The following is a 21,755-nucleotide window of genomic DNA, read 5'->3' on the forward strand; positions in this document are numbered from 1 at the left end:
TTCAAGTTCTCTGCCCCTTACTCCTCCATTCCCTCTACTTGACCATGACAAGGACATGGCTCTTGGCTGTCATCTACAGGGGTAAGGTGGCAGAAGTCAGTCTGAACACAAGAGGTATTCCCAGGTCAAAACTTGTTCAAATTCAGAATATCAGTTTTATCCTAATACTCACGAAACTTAAACACCCTCTTGCTCTAAGCAGGTTCAAAGTCTATGGCTTTAAAGAATATTTACGGGTCTTTGTCTCCAAAATTTGTAACTCTTGCCTTCACTTTTCTTGTTTTTTTTTTCTTGAAGTGTAATTGATTTACAATTTTGTGTTAGGTTCAGGTGTACAGCAAAGTGATTCAGTTTATATATATATATATATGTATATATGGAAAAGAATCTGAAAAATATATATATATTCTTTTTTCAGATTCTTTTGCATTATAGGTTATTACAAGATATTGAGTATAGTTCTCTGTGCCATACATTAGATCCTTGTTGGTTATCTATTTTATATATAGTGGTACATATCTGTTAATCCCAAACTCCTAATTTATCCTTCCCCACCCCTTTCTGCTTTGGTAACCATACGTTTGTTTTCTATGTCTGTGAGTCTGTTTTTGTTTTGTAAATAAGTTTGTTTGTATCATTTTTTTAGATTCCCCATATAAGCAATATCATATGATACTTGTCTTTTTCTGTCTGACTTACCACTTAGTATGATAATCTCCCTCCTCCCTTTTTCAACTGGCTAGTAAATATCTCCACTTGCTTGTCTAGGAGGTCTTTTTTTGTTTTTTTTTTTTAAGGATAGCAAACATTTATTGTATATTTATTATGTTCCAGGCTCTTAAATAAGTACCTTACCAATTTTATCTCATCTAATCCTCACAATAACTCTGATTAGGCACCATTATTATCTACATTTTGGAAACTGAATTATGGGGAGGCTGAGGAGTTGAGATTTGAATCTCACAGGCTCACTCTAGAGCCCATTCTCTTCGACACTGTGGATCGTGCGACATCCGAGAATGAAAGATGAAAAATGCACTTTTGGCTATTTCAGACCCCAAAGGTTATTTTGTTGTTAAGGGGGAAGAAATATCCTGGACTTAAAAGTAAATCAAGGAAGATGCATGAGAAGGGAACACACCTTTAAGACCAAGGCTTTTAAGTGGAATTCTCCCTCATTTTTATATTTCTCATTGTATCTTTAATTCTGCGTCTGAGAGGTAAACCATCAGATCTTAGGGTCAGGTCCTTGGAGCACTCCCTTCAGCTGGGATGTTGATCCTTGCTCTCCTCTGAACTCCACAGTGTCATTTGCTCAAGACACTTGACTTCCTAGGAGGGGTTTTAAACTCAAGGTAGTTAAAACCTGATTTCTTGATTCCCATTTCCTGTCCCTCCCAAACATTTTATTTCCCCAATGATACACATCTCCTTAAAATACATCACCATCCATTCTGTTATGCAAATCCTCAACCTCTTAACTCTTTCTTGATACTTCTTTTTCCCTAACCTCATGTCAAATCCATCTTCAAATCCTATACTTTCTACGTACAAAGTGTATTCTGAATTTGATCACCTCTATCCATTGCCACCGATATCGTTCAATTCTCAGCCGCTGTCAGCTCTCACCTGAGCCGGTTAAGGGAGTCCTCTTAGGTCTGCTTGCATCTGCTCTTACCCCTTCACACTCCCTTCCTGATGGGAGAGCCAGAATAAATAATTTAAAAATATAAAAAAAAAATATATATATATAATTGGGATTTCTTTACTTCCCTAGTTAAAATCCTTCCATGGCTTCCATTTCACTTAGAATAAAATCGACAGAGGTAGACAAATATCATATGATATCACACATGTGTGGAATATAATTTTTAAAAAATGATATAAATGAACTGATTTACAAAACAGAAACAGATGCACAGATTTCGAAAACACACTTATGGTTACCAAAGGGGGATGTAGGGGGAGGGATAAATTAGGAGCTTGGGATTAACATGCACACACTACTATATATAAAATAAACAAGAACCTACTGTCTAGCACAGGGCACTCTGCTCAACAGTCTATAATCACCTCTATGGGAAAAGAATCTGAAAAAGAATGAATATATATGTATGTATGACTGAATCACTGTGCTGTATACCTGAAACTAACACAACATTGTCAATCAACTAGACTCCAATAAAATTTGAAAAAAAGAATAAAATTGAAATATCTTACCACACTCTACAAGGATCTTGGGCAGCAGGCCCTTCTCACCTTACCTGTGCTGGTCTTCCAGCTCACTTTGCAGCCTTAGTCTCAACCTCATTCGTCTTCTTTTTGCTTCTCAAACAAGCCAAACATTTGGGTCTTGGCATTTGTTCTCCCCCGCTCCCCGCCCCTCAGCTGGCCCCTTGGTAAGTTTTAGATCACAACTCAGATGTCACCTCATCAGAGAAGCTTTTCCTGATTCTTGCTCCTCCCAACACTCTCAATTTAATCACCCTCTTTAAAACGCTCACTAAATTTTTTTTTTTTTTAAACTTTATGTCTTGCTAGACTGTAAGCTCCATAAAATAGAGAACTTGCTTTCCTATTCACTGCTATGAAACTGTCACCTAGAATCATGCCGGGCACATTTAGACATTCAGTAAATATCCACGAACTGAACGCAGGCATGAATGCCATTGCTTTTTGACTCACATTTCTTCATAAAATAAATTTATAGGTTTAGAAATGCCCTTGAAATGTTTTGTAATTGTCGCTAACACAATAGTTTGTAAGAAGCAATTCATTTTAGCATTCTCAGTGAAGACAATTATTTAACTGTTGATACTTTGTTGTTAGCAAATTATATCAGGAAGGGCAGAGCCTGACTGCCCTTGGGGTTCATCTAGAGAGAACTGACAGGAAGAATCAGTCATGGGCCAAGCTGAACAAGTGGGTTCTGTAACTAGACTAGATCGCTGACAATTGCTTATCTGTGTAGAACTTTATGCCCCAAATTCTTCACAAAGTAACTTCAAGATTCCTGTACTATGATAGCATCAGGAAGCAAGCTATCTTCCTATGGAGATGCTGTTAAGAACATATATATGCAAATAACAAGAAGCATAACAGAACTAAAATCGGAGAAATGGACTGAGGTCCAGAGATCTGAGCCTAGATTTCAGCCTACCACGTGTAACCCTGAGAGAAGGCAGTACAAGGGCAGTGTTTGAGAGCATGGGCTGGGCTGCCATTATGAGAGCATTTGAATCCTTATCCTGCTACTGGCTACCTGTGTGATTCTGAACAATTACATGTTGACTGGGTTGTTCTGCAGCTTAAATAAGGTAGTGTACTTAAAGCACTAAGAATGGTGCTAGGTGTATAAATGATTGCTTAATGATATTTTAAAATGACTGTTCTGGGTTAATCCCTTACCCTCTCTGAAAATCTGATTCCTTGTCTGTAAGTTGTAGATAATAATTATTATTTCACAGAGTGTTTGAGCTAATATACATGAAAGGGAGAAGTACATTATTAATACATCATTAGGAAATTAACACATCTTTTTTCCCCACATATATTCACAAGCACGCAGTGAGAATAACTGTAATTATCATCCTCATTTCCTGAGGCGGATACCGAGATTCCATAACAAATCCAAAGTTACCTGGTCAGGACTGGAATCTACGACCCTGAGCCTTTGACTGTTTACTACACAGAGCAAGAAAGAACTGCCAGGGAGACCTTCAAACAGAAGGTGTCTCATATTCTTATCTTACCTAGTCTCCCACACGTCTTGGAATTGCTGCGAAGGTGGTTCTTCTCTAGTTTAGTTTGGGTAGTGGAAACAACTGCTGCTTGGTTCTGAAACTTCCTGTGTAGCTAGGGCTCTGGAGCATTCTACATTCAGCTCCCAGGTGCTCTGCTGAGCTTGAGGCTCTCCTTGGAGATAAATAAATAAATAAATCTCCAAAATAAAATGTGGTATATACATGCAATGTACCCAATATTCTGAGAAGTGTGCTGTTTGTTTCCTTCAAACCTGGTTTCTCTTAGAATCACGCTCTCCCACTCTCAAGCTGCGCTATTTCCACATGGTGTTGAACTTGTGGATTTTGCTCTGAATAATTAGACCCTTTCTGCCCTCAAGCTAGTCCACATTTAATTTCTCACCCACAGACTCACTGTCTTTCTCCTCTTGTGTCATGTCTCCTGGTTCACTAGTCATTTCTAGCTTTAGCTTATCTATACCAACCTTGTTTTATTTCCTGTGAGTCAACTGTCTTATGATGGGAGAATTGACACCCTTAAAGTTCCATATTCAACATGAATATTGAGATTTTCTTTGGTCTACAAAAAAATCACACGTAGGATTGACTCAAGGGACTCAGGAAAAACAGGGAGTGATAACTTGCCCCTCCACAAAGGATGCTCTAGATAGAGACAATGAAATGAGAGGCTAGTCATCCCTCCAGAGCCACCTGTTACTCTCATGCTTCCCTTCCCCCGCTTGTTTCCTAATCTATCCATGTATGGCTTTGATTTAATACTTTAAATCTACTTGTAAAATACTTGACACTAGAGGGGTGGGAATTTCATAAAAGACTATTAATTCCACATATAACTACCAAGTCCAATACATTTATGGGAAAAAAATTACTGAAATTTAAAAAATTACCTTAATTTAAATACCACCTTCTAAAACTTAGCCCTTGGGTGCAATGTATACAGTACAATTTTTCTGAAACATTTTGGTTCAGGAAAGCGTGTCTAAAAATTGCCTCATGCAGGATTTGGTGAAACCCAGACCACGAGTCAGTGTTTTGTGTGTGAAATCATCCAGGTTAAACAACTGCCTTCCATAGCGCTTCCTACTTCCTGCCCAAACAAATGGACCTCAGATTCCCTCAGGAGACTGTCAACCCCTGAAGGTAACGTTCTAAGGTCCCAATTTCCTTTTTTCTGCCTCAGGCTCCCAAATACCTCTGGACATCATTTTGTGTCCTCAGTTAGAGTTCGTCAACTTTGAGCACACTTCTCTTAGCCATCCACACTTGGCGACTCAGGCTCTGACTTTCCTGCCAGCACTCCTGTAACTAACTGTCTCCACCAGCCACGCTAGCTTTATCTTGTGGTTCAGAGGTAAATCAAGGAAGCATCCCCTCCCCACTAGCCACGTGCCCGACCGGATCCACCGTTGGGCTCTATGCTCGTCCTGAACGGGAACCCTATTGGCTCCTATGTCAAACTGGCAGTTCTGGAAAAATATTGTCATCTTGGTCCCTGGTCGGGTATAAGATTTAAGGTTGTTGCCTGTGTTTCTTCCTCTTCTGCAACCCTAGTTCTAACACTACAGATTTCCATTCACTGACTCACAACATTTCTTATAGTATTCAAAGGGACCAGCTTCCCGTCTTTTTTTTTTTTTACTTTTAATTTATTTTATTTGTATTTCAGAGCTTAAATACACAGATAACTACTTAGCTTAGTTTTGGATACATTTAGTGTTAGTTATCAATAATATACCTGAGAGGAAATGCCTGTGACTGAAGGATATTGAAAACAAGAGAGGGTAGGTGGGAAGGCAACACAGGAGACACATCTTGGAAGACCCTTTATTCAAGTGGTAATTGAAATTGTGTGAGAAGTTAAGTTACTGCTTTAATAAGAAATAGAGAAGAATGAAGGGTTGAGAACAGCTTCCATTCTTGGAATAACACTTTCATCCTTTCTTAAGCAGCACATATGTTCCTGCTGAAAAGACCAGCAGAAAGCTGCAAGCACGCGTTTCCGAAGTGGAACGTGGATTTGGAGCATGCGCACAGAGAGCCAGGTCTGAACAAACTATTAGGCGATGATGCCAGGCCACTTTGGGGTTTACATCATATAGCGTGGGAGGTCAACACCGGAAGAGACACGAGCACAGACTTGTTTTTAATTCAATTGCTTGAGAATGGTGTGTCAGCCGTTTAGGTAATATTCATGAAAACAGGACAAAATAGAATTTTCTGAGGATTGAAATGAGAGAAGCTGGGGGAGCAGGGGACGGGCTGGAGAATGGGAGTCTTCTGATACAGACAACAGTGATTTGAACCAAATTTGCTCTTTTCATATGCAAATACGCTGTTTTCTGTACAGCTGGCATCTTGGCTGCTTCAGAGCACGATCAAAGAGCATTTCCCGAGAGCACCATTGTTCCAGGCAGAGGCTCCTCTTTTCTCTCTCTATAGATTGTTCAATGATACTTAAATTGAGAACCAGTACTGAGTGGTTAGTTTATTTTAGTATAAGGTTCCCAACTGTAGAAGTGAATTTCATCTTCTTGGCTATTTGTTGTTAAAGCCAACATTTTTTTTTTAAACACACACAGATACACATAAAATATGGTGGCATATTTTTATGTTGTTTTGTTATAGGGGAAAAAAGTAACACATTTTATTTCCGGACCTATTTCTCAACAATCTGAATCTGGCTTTTTACATCAAGGAAATTAGTTTAATTTATAAGTGAGTCAGTTGTAACAAAATGTAGCAGTGGTGCTCAAATCTCAGTGTAGCAAGAATTCTGAAGCAAAATTTCTATAATACAATCTCTTCAATTCCCTCATGCAAATTATTACGTATATTCCTCAATAACTCTGTCATCTGCTTTCTCCCTATGGCATTAGTCTCATCCTTTCCTCAAGTTTTATTTGGATTCTATTTTCAGAGTGTTGAGAGTCTTAAAATTCTCCTTAAAAAGCTAAATCACCAACGAACATGCAGCGGACCAGACGGAACAGAATGATGTTATTGACAAAACAATTAACTGGGCTACTGAGCTATTGGTAATAAATAAATAAATAGTCTTCATGATCTACAAATCTGACTGACTGATTAGTCAAAAATATGGATATGGAACTAATGGAATGATGAGGGGGCACTAGGCACGTTATTGTTCTGAATTTGAGCTAACACAAGCACAGTTTAAGCCTAATGCCACCTGATGCGTAATAAGTATGCAATAAATTGTGCTTCCTACCCCTCACCCCCATCTTCTCTGCATGCTTCCTTTATTATCTTAATTGAGAACAACCTTAAAATTTGTATTATATTAGCATTTTTTTTCTTTTTTTTGGTTGCACCGCATAGCTTGCGGGATCTTAATTCCCCGACCAGGGTTCGAACCCATGCCCTGTGCACTGGAACTGCAGAGTCCTAGCCACTGGACTGCCAGGGAATTCCCTATATGAGCATTTTATTGTTGTAGTAAAGGGGCAAAAACCCTAGGATTCTTTCAGTATATCTAAGGAATTCTTTCATTAGGATGGCTTTATTTATTCATTTATTTATTTATTTAGTCTCGCGCGTGTGTGTGTGTGTGTGTGTGTGTGTGTGTGTGTGTGTATTGATTCCCTGGATTGATTTCTTATCTTTCAACCTTAAACACTGAGTTGCTTTTTGCCCTCTAACCTTCTAGAAACCTAAAATTAATACTGTTTGTTCAAGTTATGTGGGTATACTTATCCTCCTTGAAAAGTAAGATTCCAATTTTGTATTTAGAACATCAATATTTTGAACTCAGTGTCTTAAAAGACAAAAGAAAACAAAACAAAACAAACAAAAAATGAAAGGAAAAAAAAGAAAGAAAAATAAGTCCAAATTTTCTAATCACGTTTTTCACACCAGCTCTTCTATCTACAGTTCTTTAATTTTCCCAACAAATATTGCTTATGTTGGCAGCTATGCATGGTTCACATACTCTTTAGGGAAGTATGTGTAAATTAAAATTTCCCACACAACAGTTAAGGGGAAAATAGCACATTTTTGTTTTACTTCTATGAAGACTGAAAAAATGGTTACTTAACTGGAAGCAGAAGCTGTAGTTTGTTAAGAGAGAGGTATTCTGGCTTCCCTGGTGGCGCAGTGGTTGAGAGTCTGCCTGCCAATGCAGGGGACACGGGTTCGAGCCCTGGTCTGGGAAGATCCCACATGCCGCGGAGCAACTAGGCCCGTGAGCCACAACTACTGAGCCTGCGCGTCTGGAGCTTGTGCTCCGCAACAAGAGAGGCCGCGATAGTGAGAGGCCCGCGCACCGCGATGAAGAGTGGCCCCCGCTTGCCACAACTAGAGAAAGCCCTCGCACAGAAACGAAGACCCAACATAGCCATAAATAAATAAATAAATAAATAATTTAAAAAAAAAAAGAGAGGTATTCCTGACCCCAGTAGTCCCAAGTCTTATAAATATACAAGTGATGGTTTTGATAACCTCATCTTTCCGAGTGATGAGAGAAACATGTTAGTGAGGACATTTGAAATAGTAGAGAACACATAGCAAAGACATTTGAGAAAGCAGAAGAGAACACAAGTAATACCAAATGAGAAAATTACAGAAAGTAGGCTCTATCAGTTGAAAGTAAGCTAAAATGAACAGGGAGGGCAAGATGTGATGCTAAGTTCAATGAATCAGAGACTCAAAGATTCTACAGAGAATACAGAATGAACACGGAAGAATATTATTAATGGGCATAAGTCAGCTCAACACGATATAGAGCCACATTTTTCTAAGGAGTAGCCTTAAGAACATATTCAAAAGTGAATAGCGTGTTCCTGATTACTTATGAAATGCTCCTTGTGTGGACATTAGTATGAGTCCAGGACACTGTACATTCTGCCATTTTACTGCAGAAAATGGAATTATCATGGAACGTGGTACCCTGGGAACGAGGCAGTGTTGTCTTCTGAATCCACTCAGTAGATCTGAATTGTAGAGGTTCACATCCTAGGCTTCAGAAAGTTGCTGTCTTAAAATTCCTGAGAGTGAAGGAAGAATAAAGAACAGAAAGGCAGAAGAAACTAAACGTAGGAAAGCGTATTGTACTGGCAATTAGCGGGACTATTAGGCTTTTTAAATGTGACATATATTTACATTGTCTTTACATTTGTATTTATATATCTCTTAATGTATGATGTCAGTTCATTGAATCTAGATGTAATCACTGATCTAGAATGGTAGCTGTGAAACCATGCAAAGGAATCCAGTAATTTTTTGGACTGGGAATATAACCCAAATTGGCATATCAGTTGATAAGTGGCATCTACTTTTCTGAAGTACAAGGAGCAAGGATATATATGTCACATTTTTGAGAAACCTAACCAAACATCAAGAATTTGAAAAGTAAATAAAAAACTGCATTCTAGGCAGCAAGAGGCTTCCCACAGCCTTAGGGAAATGGCTGATTCTCTTAGGGATGGTAAAATAAGAATAGTGCTATTGGGGGAGCCTGGAGCTAGATGGTTATTTCCCTAAATCCCTGTAAGGCCACTTTCCTGTTCAAGATGCCCCCTATTCTCTGTACCCTGGCCCTTTTTGCCCTTGAGGGGCATGGATTTACCTCTTCTGTTTTCCCTATGAAGAGTCTGGGGTGGGGGAAGAAGGGGGAAAGAAATGAACTTTCATCAGGGGAGGTTTGTTTCCATCAGGCTATATTGGGTTTGAGTTGTAACTTTTTTTTTTTTTAATTGCAAGAAAAAGAAGCTTTATAAGCATTCACAGCCTTCTTTTTTTTGAGGAAGGAATGTACAGAACAGAGGAGCAAGTCTTCCCATTACCCCTTGGGACATCTCAGTTGTTCAGAGAATGACTCTTTGTGGACCAACTTTCTCTAAGTATTTTTTTATTTTTTTTTTGGCCATGCGGCATGCGGGATCTTAGTTCCCCGACCAGGGATGGAACTCTTGCCCCCTGCAGTGGAAGCGCAGAGTCCTAACCACTGGACCGCCAGGGAAGTCCCTCTCTAAGTAAAGGAACACTAACCTCCCAGATAAATCCCTGCATAGAGGGTGAGTTTACCATTTACATGTAGTACATCTGAGGACAGACAGAAAATAAATAAAGCTTTCTACTATTTTTGGCTTCTCATTTGGAAGTGCCTAGTCAGAGGTGAAATTAACAAGTATAAATGTGCACATCTGGTTTCACAGAAAGCAATACATTAATGATAACTATGATTTCTGAAATTAACAAATAATCCAGTAAGGGGTTTAAAATTTTTTTGTATTGAAAACAAGAAGGTACCAAGAAATCACAGGTATATATTTAATAAAATACTTTTATTAAAAAAGAATAAGGTTACATAAAATCAGGACCAACCTGGGATATCTTGAGCATTAAATTACTATAAGAATATTGAATAGATAAAATCCATTTTTGTGCCAATGTATAATTATATTCATATCAATCTTAATATATAATAAAAGGACCTATTATGTGCCTAGCACTCAACATATATTACTTCATATAATCTTTATAGCAAATCTATGAAATCTGTCCTTTGACTTCCACTTTACAGATAAGACAATAGAGACTGAAAGAGATAAGAGTAAAGTATCCAAAGTCACATAATTCCCTAGGCTAGATCCTAGTTTCAAATACAATTTTATCCCGAGTTGAAAAACAAACAAGCAAACATTTCTTTTTTCTCTATTTGCTCTCCTGTGTGATTTCTCCTTTAAGCCTAACTTTCCTCTGGCTAATTTAAGAACAGAATTGTAGAGATATGGGAATTCATGTGACAGTCTCCCCCCACCCGCCCCCGCTTGTGGCCATTGCTTTTTCTAGAGGACTGAGGACAAACTTTGTTCGATGCTACTAACGCTGAATGGCAAGAAGAGAGATGAGATGGAGTGGGGCAAGAAAAATGACCTGACTTCACAGAAGAAAGCGTTCTTAAGGAGAAAGAGACAGTTGCTTGGAGTCAGCCTTGAACTCACACTACACCAGTGGCTCAGGCCACTGCCCTTGTGAAAGCCTGTGGCAGGCACCTCTGCTTATTTGCACACTCCATAGCCAGGGCAGGTCTTAGAACAACTAGGATTTGGCCAGTGCTGCTGAATGCAAAGGCACCTGAACCGACAGTTGTGTTCAAATTGATTATTGCTGGGGCTGAGCTCTCTGGTAGAAGAGTCTGGAGACATTTTTAGGCTTCCAGCCAACGTTGGCTAGAAGGATGGAACGGCTGTATGGACTCAAAAGACTTGACGTGCTTTAGAAACGATGGCTGAATGAAACAAAAGCAGATCTTTTATAAAAATGGTATTTTGGGGTGGGCAGAATATTAATTCAACAAGAACCCAGAAACCCCCGCCCTTTAGCTTCTGGATTCTCAGATATTAGAGGAATTATAGGAGCAACAGATGATCTGCACTTCTCCCTAAGAATCCAAGTAGTAGCTTTAAGCATCTAGATCGGAGGTTGGCATCTTCTGGTCCTTAGGCCAAATTTTGTCACAGATATATCAATTTAACTTATACAATGACTGGGATTTCAAGCTTTGGACAAATTCTCAAATCAAGCCACGTGGGCTTTTATTTCTTCAGGCAATGAATTTGAATGGAGGGTCCCTCTTCTGGTACAGCCTAGGTTTCCAGTTTGCTCAGTGCCTAGCCCTCTCCTGAGATATTGAAGCTCTGTTTGTTTTTATCATTACACTTCTTTTGAGGATTCCCTTCCAGCAGAGAGCTGTCTGGATCCTGTACAAATCTGAGCTGGGAAAGCCTGTGAGCATCTCATTCACCAGCACTGACGATGGAAAGTGAATTCTCACGTTGCCAGTTACTATAGCAAAGGTGACAGGAAAAACAGTCACTCGTAGCTCTTTTGTTTTTTTCTAAAGAAAAGTTTCAAATTGTAGTTTTTTAAAAAATTGTTCATTACTTTTACATTGTGATTTTTCCCCTTTTTACTAAAAAATAAACAATTCAGTGGACACAAGCACATTTGAATCCCAACCTATCAACATCTTGTATATTTAAACTCTCTTGGGCTCTGAGAATGCTTTTAAATAGCTCAGTCCAAAACAAAGCCAATAAAAACGCAGAAATAAAAGTAAAAAATCTACTGGTGAGTGAATGATGGCAGAGAGGTATTTACTTGTTACTACCCATTTGATTCAAGAATTCTCAAATAAAACAAAACAACCAAAGCAAAACCCCGAAGTGTTCTTTTAGTCCTGTGAGTTGAGGAAGGCCATTTATGCAGGTCACTCCCTCATAGAGTAGAATTTTGTGTGGGTAATGGGTAGTGCTATGTATGGCTGGAAAATTGATATGACATTTTTTTTTGATTTCTGAAAACAGATTTTTCAGGCTTCTTTAGTGGTTACTAAAAAGTTCCTATGCAGGTTATACTTTATAGTGACCCAATGAGTAATATTTCTGTGAAGCAATTCAATCACTCATCATTTATCACCCCTCCAGTGGGACAGTTTCAGTTTGTATAGATCCATAGTGTGTATGGGTTTCACGTTACTAAATGCAATGACTCACGTACTGGTTTGATATTTACAAAGAAATATTGGACCTAATAATAGTTTTTAAGGAGCTGTCTGAATATGGCTGAACCAATAAAAACCATTGTACGGAAGAATAAAACACTAACTATTAGTAAATGTTTGTATTGATATTGGTAAATATTAGTAAGCTTTATTTTGCATAGAAAAGTCTATTCATAAAAAGGGACCTAATTTCTTCCTTGCCTCCATCCTGAGAAACAGACAGATGAGGAAACTGAGCATCTAAGAGTTTGTGACTTAAAGGCACATAAGTAGAAAATGAGGAATCTGGGACTACAGCTCAGGAAGTCTGACTGATGTCAGGGTCTTTCCCTAACATCTTGCCACATAAAAGTAGGGAACAGTAAAATCTCTGGGCTGTCAGGAAGGAAAAGATATGGACAGCCAAGATGTGACTTTAGTTGTTGTTGTTTTCTAGGCCATATTTTAGATCTAAAATATAAAGACATACAAAGTGCCATGACGGTTGTTTTTACTTCATCAGTGTTGGGGGAATCTGCAAATTGGGTTGGACTGAACATCTGAGTTTAATGGAGATTATCTCTATTTTTATTAGGAGTGAGTCTGAGAGGTTCGCTGATAAAATGGAGAACAGATGCTCACTTCTGAGAACTAACCACAGCCCACAATCAAGCCTGATTAGAAATCAGAAAAGAAGTAACTTACTTTGAGCAAACGTGTCATAAGTTCATAAGGTAGAGATGAAGCTACCAGCAGAAAGTGGACAAAATGCATGTGTTGGAAACAAGTTGACTCCAGCTTCAAAATCTAAGGAGAGATATATGTCAATATCAGTAAACGGAGAGAGAGCTGTACACTCTGAGCAGAAAGCCAAGAGAATGAGCGATAAAATTAAACATTCATTAGGCAAGTGGAGGAAATGATCAAAATAACCACCAAAGAACAGTAAAGTCTAAATCTGTCTTTTTTTTTCTTCTTCCGGTGATATGTTGACATTATTGAAACCTTGCATCAGTATTTTCTAAAACTAGATCTCTTGGGTTAGACAGTAAAGAATTATGGCAGTTAGTCTTCCAAAGAGAGGTGCCATTGTCTGAGAGAGGAATTCAGTATGCCAAGAAAAGAAATGGAACTGCTGGGGTATGATGTAAGAAAACTACCAGAGAGTTCTAGTAACGTAAATGTGAGCACTTACTAGTTCAAAGCCTCTAGTTCTTAGTATGTAAAACTGAAATAATAGTTCAGAACACTATTTTGAGAAATAAAGAGATAATTGGCAAAAGGCCTCAAAAATAATGATGGCTAAATAAACTGTTGCTATTAATTTGTTCCAAGCATGCTTTCCTAAGCTTTCCTGTATGGTTAGAGGCATATGGTTTAAATAAGGAAAATTATAGCAAAATACCGTACAGGAGTAATAGGATCTCAAAGTCTGTCAAGAAGAAATTAAGAAGTTGAAGAATTTGCCCAGCATTGCTTAGCTAGTAGAACTGGCCGAAAACCAGGCCAGTTTCATTCCAAAGCTCCTGCTTTTTCCTCTGTCCCATTCTGCTTCTATAAATGAGCTGATCTGTAAGCAAAGGAAAGGTGATAATTACATTTATAATTTGCTTTGCTTTCAAGTTTCAGGTTTAAGCCGTAGTACCTCTGTCCTAGTAGGTGTACACTGTTGCAGAGCCAGAATGTAGCTTAAATACTTGGGTCCTTCCCTCTCTTTCTGCATTGGTCAGAGGCGTGAGATGTGGATGGTATAGAGCCCAGCATACTCTCACCATGAATCCGTGACCCGGGGCTACGGCTAGTCCCTGGTCCCAGCTCCAGCCTGACCCCAGCCACAAGCTCAGCCTAATTTGAACCTCTTCCCTGTAGTGAGGACACTTTGCATGATACTTCGGGATCCAAATGCAGGTAGTAAAATTTCTGTTTCAAAGCCAGGTGGGGAAACACCTGAGGAGATATTGGACTTGCTGAAAAGGAATTTTTTTTGGACTTTTCTTCCCCAAATTGTGGGAATGATATGTGGGAGGAGAAAATATTCAAGTAAATATGGTATGGTGGAGAGCGTCTGTAATATGAGCCTGGTGTCTCAAGAGAAAGGTCTTACTTTTGTGGCCCCTGGGCAAGAATTAACCCATCATTTTTTTTCCACGTTTCTGCCTCCCAGACTTGGCTGGAATCCTGGAGAGAGGACGCTTTTAACCCCTCCATCTCCTCCTCTGCTCCTTGCCCGGGGCTTGTGTGTTGCTGTGATAGGGTAGCCTCCCTTCCCCGCGTCTGTCCCTATGTAGGACTGTAGGAGGCCAGCTCTAGTGAATAGATAGGTAAGGACCAAGCGTGCCTTCCAACATTTGAACTAATCCAGCCAGTGTCAATAAGGAGAAGCGAAAAGTTCCCCGGATGTGGCCCAAGTCAGTTTACTTAGTCTAGGGGTGTGAAGTAAAGCCCGGGGTTTAATGACTAATTAAAGTCGCTCAAAGCCCCTGAGCTGTGTGTGCAGGGTCACACATGAGAGCTGGGATCCGAGGGCAGTGGAGACTCGCATGAGCTGCACATGTGGCCAGTGGAAATGAATTCTCAATTCCGCTCCGCAGCACGTGACTTCCTATTTCTGTAAGGTACTTCCAAGGGACTTCCTCTGTAAAATCAGCCAGCGTCCCAGAAGATTTCATTCAGCGCCGGCGCTGAGTTTCCTTCCAACCCGGGACAAAAGTTTTCCCTGAGATACGATGTTAGTTTCTCTTCTTTCTCTTTTCTTTGCCATTGCCAGCATGCAAGGATCTTGTGGCTCCTGTGCGTGATCGGAAGCTGAATACACTGGTGCAGATCTCAGTAATCCACCCAGCGGAGCAGGGTCTGACAAGATACTCCAGCACGGAAATTGTGGAGGTGAGCGTGCTGTGTGCCTGATTTACTCTCGCTATCTCTCAGTCTCTCTCTGGATTTGAGCAAACAGCTGAAATACTTTAGATCATGGTCTGCAGCTCTGCTAGGTTGCAATCCTCCGTCATTTAGGAAAGCATACCTGAGGTTACTAAGCATGCATTTGTAACTTACCAGAATAAACAAATGGGGAAAGAACTTGCCTTTTTTATAAAAGACTCATTTTTCTTTAGTAAGTAGAAGGAAAATCCCCACTCTGGATCTTTGAATAGAGTACTAAATAGGAGGAAAAAAAAAAAAAAATATATATATATATATATATATATATAAATTTTAAATTAAATGGAATGAATATTTCTTTGAGGGGCAAAAAAGAAAGTTGTAAATTACCTAGAGGCGTTTTAAACCTAAGTATTTTTGCCCTTTTCATTTTTTCCTGTATTCTTCAGATTGTCTGTGGAAGCTTCATATTCTCTGCCTTTTGTGCATGTCAGAAGCTTCATATTCTCTGCCTTTCGTGTGTGTCTTTTTAAAGTATGATGTTTCTCAAAGAAAGGTGGATGATTAATTTGAGACACTGTAATGTTTCTAGGCAAAAGGTGTAAATATTATTCATCCGATGAGAGATTTCCTATTTACATTTATTGTTGCTAATATAACATTCAAAATGTGTTGGGAGGAAACTTGTTATTGTGTTGGACCAGATTCAAAAGAGGAAGTGTTTCCCTTTTGATTATTTTGTTCTCATCACATATTTCACAGCCTTAGTGAATGAGAGATACTTATTCTCTGGGACTAAAGAAAATGTTCTCTACACTCCTTAAGCTTTGCTTTTCTTCGACTTGGGAGCCCTGTCTGTTTTGAACGAGGAGTTTCTCTGCAGAGTCTAAGTTGCCTACCCCAGACCTGACTTGCTCAGTGCCATTGGTGGAATAAATGATTCAGACGAAACTCCATTCATTTCTCTAATGGGAATGACCCAGATCCTACACATAGCCCTGACTCTGTCCTTGGGAAACTTTAGGTTCCAATGCTGGTATCGTTTGTAGTTAATGCTGTGGTTGAATAAACAAAAATAGTCTTATTCATTCAAGGAAAACTAAAATTGGAAAATTGTTCATTTATATGAAAACTATTTTCAAGCATTATTTCAACTTGATTATTTTAAAAATATTGTCAAAACTTAAAAGAAATTATTTATTTTGACACATTTATTTGAACATACATAGCTGTTGTTGACTGTTTCATTCACTGCGTGTTCCAGAGCATCTAACACCGTGCCAAACAAAAAGCAGTATTTGTTGAATAAAAGGAAGAAAGAATGAATGAATAAATGAATAACTTCAGCTTCTAGAAACTTCCATAAACAACTGGCTTACAGAACTCTAGCAAATATCTCCATGATATTCAGTACTATGCATATTTAAATATAGATATAAAATTTAATGTTGGATGTCAGCTCTCTAAAAATGAATTCTGAGGCATGGAAAAACCCTGTGCACTGCATCCTGAGCTAGTAATTTCATAACCCCGAATGCATCATATTTAGTTTCTTTCATTAGTTTTCAAATCAGTCTGAGAAAAAAAATACAGCTGAACATCTAAAAACAAATGGACGCTATCAGAGCATGGCTTTCAATTGAATCATTACAGAAAGGAAATAAAGGGACAGCGTAAGATTGCCAAATGGTTCTTGATGAGAAAAGAGCTTCATTTTAATTTGACCAGTCAATATCTCAGGTTATTTGCATAAATCACAGGTTATGGCCATTACATGTATTCTAAATGGACTGACAACTGACCCTAAAGAAGGGTACTGTATATAATGAAAATAAATTGTTTTTCAAGATTCTTAGCAGCTCTGACAATGATGCAGGGCATTTACTATCAACAGCTCTATCAGTACTTTGGGGCCCTGGGTCGTGTTGTTCCCTGTGGGCATCATTTGGCAATTCAGATATCTCTTCTAATAGAACCACTTCCTAGAAAAACAGACCCAGACACTTTCTGCATTCTCATGTGTCACTGCATGCTGCTGACTGCTGCCTTATTGAATCAAAGTTGTCTGCTTGTGCTGTTACAGGGAACAAGAGACCCACTGTTTTTGACTGGTGTCACATTCCCATCTGAGTATCCCATCTATGAGGAGACCAAAATAAAACTAACAGTCTATGATGTCAAGGATAAGTCTTATGACACTGTAAGTACTTGTACTTATTTCTTTCTTTGGGAAAAGCAATAAGCTTTTCCAAACCATTGGGTTTTTGATGTAACTGGCATTTTTCGAAGAGGGGCTTTGTACTGTGTTTATGGTTGTCTTATGTTTATAGTTTGCTGGGATTTCTTTCAAATTCATTTGGCTTAGTGCCATACTGGCAACTGGTTAGGAGCAAAAGCTTTCAGAACATTTTCTCCTCTTTTTCAGGGAGGCTGGCTGGATGTCTTGGTTTACATTTTTGTTCTTATTGCTTTAGGAGTTGTTGAAGGAGTAGCACCGTGAGCGGAAAGCAAGTGGAAGAGATTAAATAATGTTTCAGAACTTTCTAGATATTGTCATTATTCTAAAATGGGATTGATAAAGTGTTCTGCTTTCACAATTTATTCTTTTACGTACTGAATAAGAGAAACTCCCTCTGTTCTTCTGATGTTGTCCGTGGGACCAAAGCAAACAGAGGAGGAAGTAACCGTCAGCATGAGGCAGAAGCTTTCATTGGCCTAGTTACAGGAAGGTCATGTTAAGTCCTGATGGTCCTAGGCTGGTCCTACTGGGTCTGACTTTTCCTCCGCTTGAATCAGTGGGTTCAAGTGAGACCGTTAGGTACCCAGGCACTGCCTCTGGAGCCCACTCTGAAAATCCCTGGACAGTAGAGAATGTTATTGATAGGTGTTGAGAAGGGGTTGGTTTAGCCCTCTTCTTTCTTTATTTATTTTTTAACATCTTTATTGGAGTATAATTGCTTTACAATGGTGTGTTAGTTTCTGCTTTATAACAAAGTGAATCAGTTATACATATACATATGTTCCCATATCTCTTCCCTCTTGCGTCTCCCTCCCTCCCACCCTCCCTATCCCACCCCTCTAGGTGGTCACAAACCACCGAGCTGATCTCCCTGTGCTATGCGGCTGCTTCCCACTAGCTATCTATTTTATGTTTGGTAGTGTATATATGTCCATGCCACTCTCTCACTTTGTCACAGCTTACCCTTCCCCCTCCCCATATCCTCAAGTCCATTCTCTAGTAGGTCTGTGTCTTTATTCCCATCTTGCCCCTAGGTTCTTCATGACCTTTTTTTTTTTTTTTTCCTTAGATTCCATATATGTGTGTTAGCATATGGTATTTGTTTTTCTCTTTCTGACTTACTTCACTCTGTATGACAGACTCTAGGTCCATCCGCCTCACTACAAATAAATCAATTTCATTTCTTTTTATGGCTGAGTAATATTCCATTATATATATGTGCCACATCTTCTTTATACATTCATCTGTTGATGGACACTTAGGTTCCTTCCATGTCCTGGCTATTGTAAATAGAGCTGCAATGAACATTTTGATACATGACTCTTTTTGAATTATGGTTTTATCAGGGTATATGCCCAGTAGAGGGATTGCTGGATCGTATGGTAGTTCTATCTGTAGTTTTTTAAGGAACCTCCATACTGTTCTCCATAGTGGCTGTATCAATTTACATTCCCACCAACAGTGCAAGAGGGTTCCCTTTTCTCCACACCCTCTCCAGCATTTATTGTTTGTAGATATTTTGATGATGGCCATTCTGACCGGTGTGAGATGATATCTCATTGTAGTTTTGATTTGCATTTCTCTAATGATTAATGATGTTGAGCATTCTTTCATGTGTTTGTTGGCAATCTGTATATCTTCTTTGGAGAAATGTCTATTTAGGTCTTCTGCCCATTTTTGGATTGGGTTGTTTGTTTTTTTGTTATTGAGCTGCATGAGCTGCTTGTAAATCTTGGAGACTAATCCTTTGTCAGTTGCTTCATTTGCAAATATTTTCTCCCATTCTGAGGGTTGTCTTTTCGTCTTTTTTATGGTTTCCTTTGCTGTGCAAAAGCTTTTAAGTTTCCTTAGGTCCCATTTGTTTATTTTTGTTTTTATTTCCATTTCTCTAGGAGGTGGGTCAAAAAGGATCTTGCTGTGATTTATGTCATAGAGTGTTCTGCCTATGTTTTCCTCTAAGAGTTTGATGGTGTCTGGCCCTACATTTAGGTCTTTAATCCATTTTGAGTTTATTTTTGTGTATGGTGTTAGGGAGTGTTCCAGTTTCATACTTTTACATGTAGCTGTCCAGTTTTCCCAGCACCACTTATTGAAGAGGCTGTCTTTTCTCCACTGTATATTCTTGCCTCCTTTATCAAAGATAAGGTGACCATATGTGTGTGCGTTTATCTCTGGGCTTTCTATCCTGTTCCATTGATCTATATTTCTGTTTTTGTGCCAGTACCGTACTGTCTTGATTACTGTAGCTTTGTAGTATAGACTGAAGTCAGGGAGCCTGATTCCTCCAGCTCCATTTTTCATTCTCAAGATTGCTTTGGCTATTCGGGGTCTTTTGTGTTTCCATACAAATTGTGAAATTTTTTGTTCTAGTTCTGTGAAAAATGCCAGTGGTAGTTTGATAGGGATTGCATTGAATCTGTAGATTGCTTTGGGTAGTAGAGTCATTTTCATAATGTTGATTCTTCCAATCCAAGAACATGGTATATCTCTCTATCAATGTCTTATAATTTTCTGTATACAGGTCTTTTAGGTAGGTTTAGGTCCTTAGGTAGGTTTATTCCTAGATATTTTATTATTTTTGTTGCAATGGTAAATGGGAGTGTTTTCTTAATTTCACTTTCAGATTTTTCATCATTAGTGTATAGGAATGCCAGAGATTTCTGTGCATTAATTTTGTATCCTGCTACTTTACCAAATTCATTGATTAGCTCTAGTAATTTTCTGGTGGCATCTTTAGGATTCTCTATGTATAGTATCGTGTCATCTGCAAACAGTGACAGCTTTACTTCTTCTATTCCGATTTGGATTCCTTTTATTTCTTTTCCTTCTCTGATTGCTGTGGCTAAAACTTCCAAAACTATGTTGAATAATAGTGGTGAGAGTGGGCAACCTTGTCTTGTTCCTGATCTTAGTGGAAATTAGCACTCTTCTTTAAATCTCTCCCATCAGCATGAATTTTTGTCTGTTTTCAAGGCTGGATGAGCTATGGGAGTATTGATGGTCCACAGTGAAGTATAAGCCAGGAAACACTTTGAAGGCAGGTAGACCAGTAGGTTCTGGGAGAATTCTGCTTGAGGCTATGGGGTGCTGCCCGGCTTGGAGAGTCACACACACCTGGTTGAGGGGAAATGCACCTTTCAGCTCTGCTGTCACTAGGCATTTCTGTCTCGCTCATGAGTCTCTCTTTCCTTTTCATTCTTTACCCCGAAACATATAACATAGGTAGATGGTGGGTATATGTAACAGAGAAAAAAATCTGCATCAAAGGCATTTCTACTCAGCCCCAGAAAAGTTCATGTCTTCAAAACTGCAGAAGAAATGCCCAATGAAATGCGCAGCACATATGTGATATAGAAACAATGTTGGCGGTCAGGTAGAGCGGTTGAGAAGGCAGACTTTCTGGTTCCCGTTCCACTTTGTGACTCTGGGAGAATTGATCCTCATTTATATTTACCTGGTGGGGGCAAAAGGGGTGTTGTAAGGATTAAATAAGCTAATGTATGAAACATATTTAGAAGACTTAACAGCTACAGATTCATAAGTGCAAGTTCATTATTGCTGTAGTTATTGTTTTGGCTGCTGCCTTGTGGTCTCTCATAAATAGTAAAAATCAAATAAAAGAATATTAACCAAAGGCTTTTCCCATATATACTAACTTTGTTTTTTCTTAAGTAGTCCTACGCTTATTATTTCTGACTTCTTTGAAGAAAAGTGGAAGACAAAAATATATATATATATTTTTAACATCTTCATTGGAGTATAATTGCTTTACATTGTTGTGTCAATTTCTGCTGTATAACAAAGTGAATCAGCTATACGTATACGATGCAAGAGGGAGTGGATATGGGGATATATGTATACGATAAAAATATTTTAAGAGACAAACATTGGGGTTAAAGCTAGCAACTAAAAAAAAATATTAATATTTGCCTGGGAGTTTTGTTTTTACCCTTTCTATTCCTTTTCCTTGATTTTTGAGGTAACAAGGAAAAGGAGTAGACTGTGATTGGGATATCTGGACCAAAGACTATGCACAAAACCTACAGCATGACTTTTTTTTTTTTTTTCTTTTGCCTTCTGCCAAGAAGAGAGGGAAATGGGGGAAAAAATCATAAAATTGGGAAAAAGGGAGATATGTTTCAAATGGATGGTGGGAGGAGGTGACACAACTATGCAGAGAAGTAATAAGCAGGGAAGTGATCAGGGTGACAGGGAAAGCAAAGCAGAAACTATGGGATTTTATGGTTTTTCCAAGCACATGGTCAAATTCAGTGCTCCCAAAGGTCCCAAGGTGTAGACAGGATGGAGAATATGGAAGGCCCAGAGTTATAGAAGCACTGTGCTACAGAGATGAAAATGTTGAGCTCTT

The 21,755-nt window shown here is 38.8% G+C and overlaps 1 protein-coding gene across 6 annotated transcripts in view; it reads left to right on the forward strand.

Annotated features, from left to right (window-relative positions):
• Positions 1 to 21,755, forward strand: part of INPP4B (inositol polyphosphate-4-phosphatase type II B) — a 752,704-nt gene that overhangs the window by 409,275 nt on the left and 321,674 nt on the right. For all 6 annotated transcript variants that reach the window (XM_061192573.1, XM_061192572.1, XM_061192579.1 and 3 more), the window contains 2 exons: positions 15,035 to 15,153; positions 17,231 to 17,347. In XM_061192573.1, the coding sequence (XP_061048556.1) occupies positions 15,035 to 15,153; positions 17,231 to 17,347 (236 nt within the window). The remainder of the gene's footprint in view (positions 1 to 15,034; positions 15,154 to 17,230; positions 17,348 to 21,755) is intronic.

Source organism: Eubalaena glacialis, chromosome 5 (assembly GCF_028564815.1).
Source record: "Eubalaena glacialis isolate mEubGla1 chromosome 5, mEubGla1.1.hap2.+ XY, whole genome shotgun sequence".
Taxonomy (NCBI): domain Eukaryota; kingdom Metazoa; phylum Chordata; class Mammalia; order Artiodactyla; family Balaenidae; genus Eubalaena; species Eubalaena glacialis.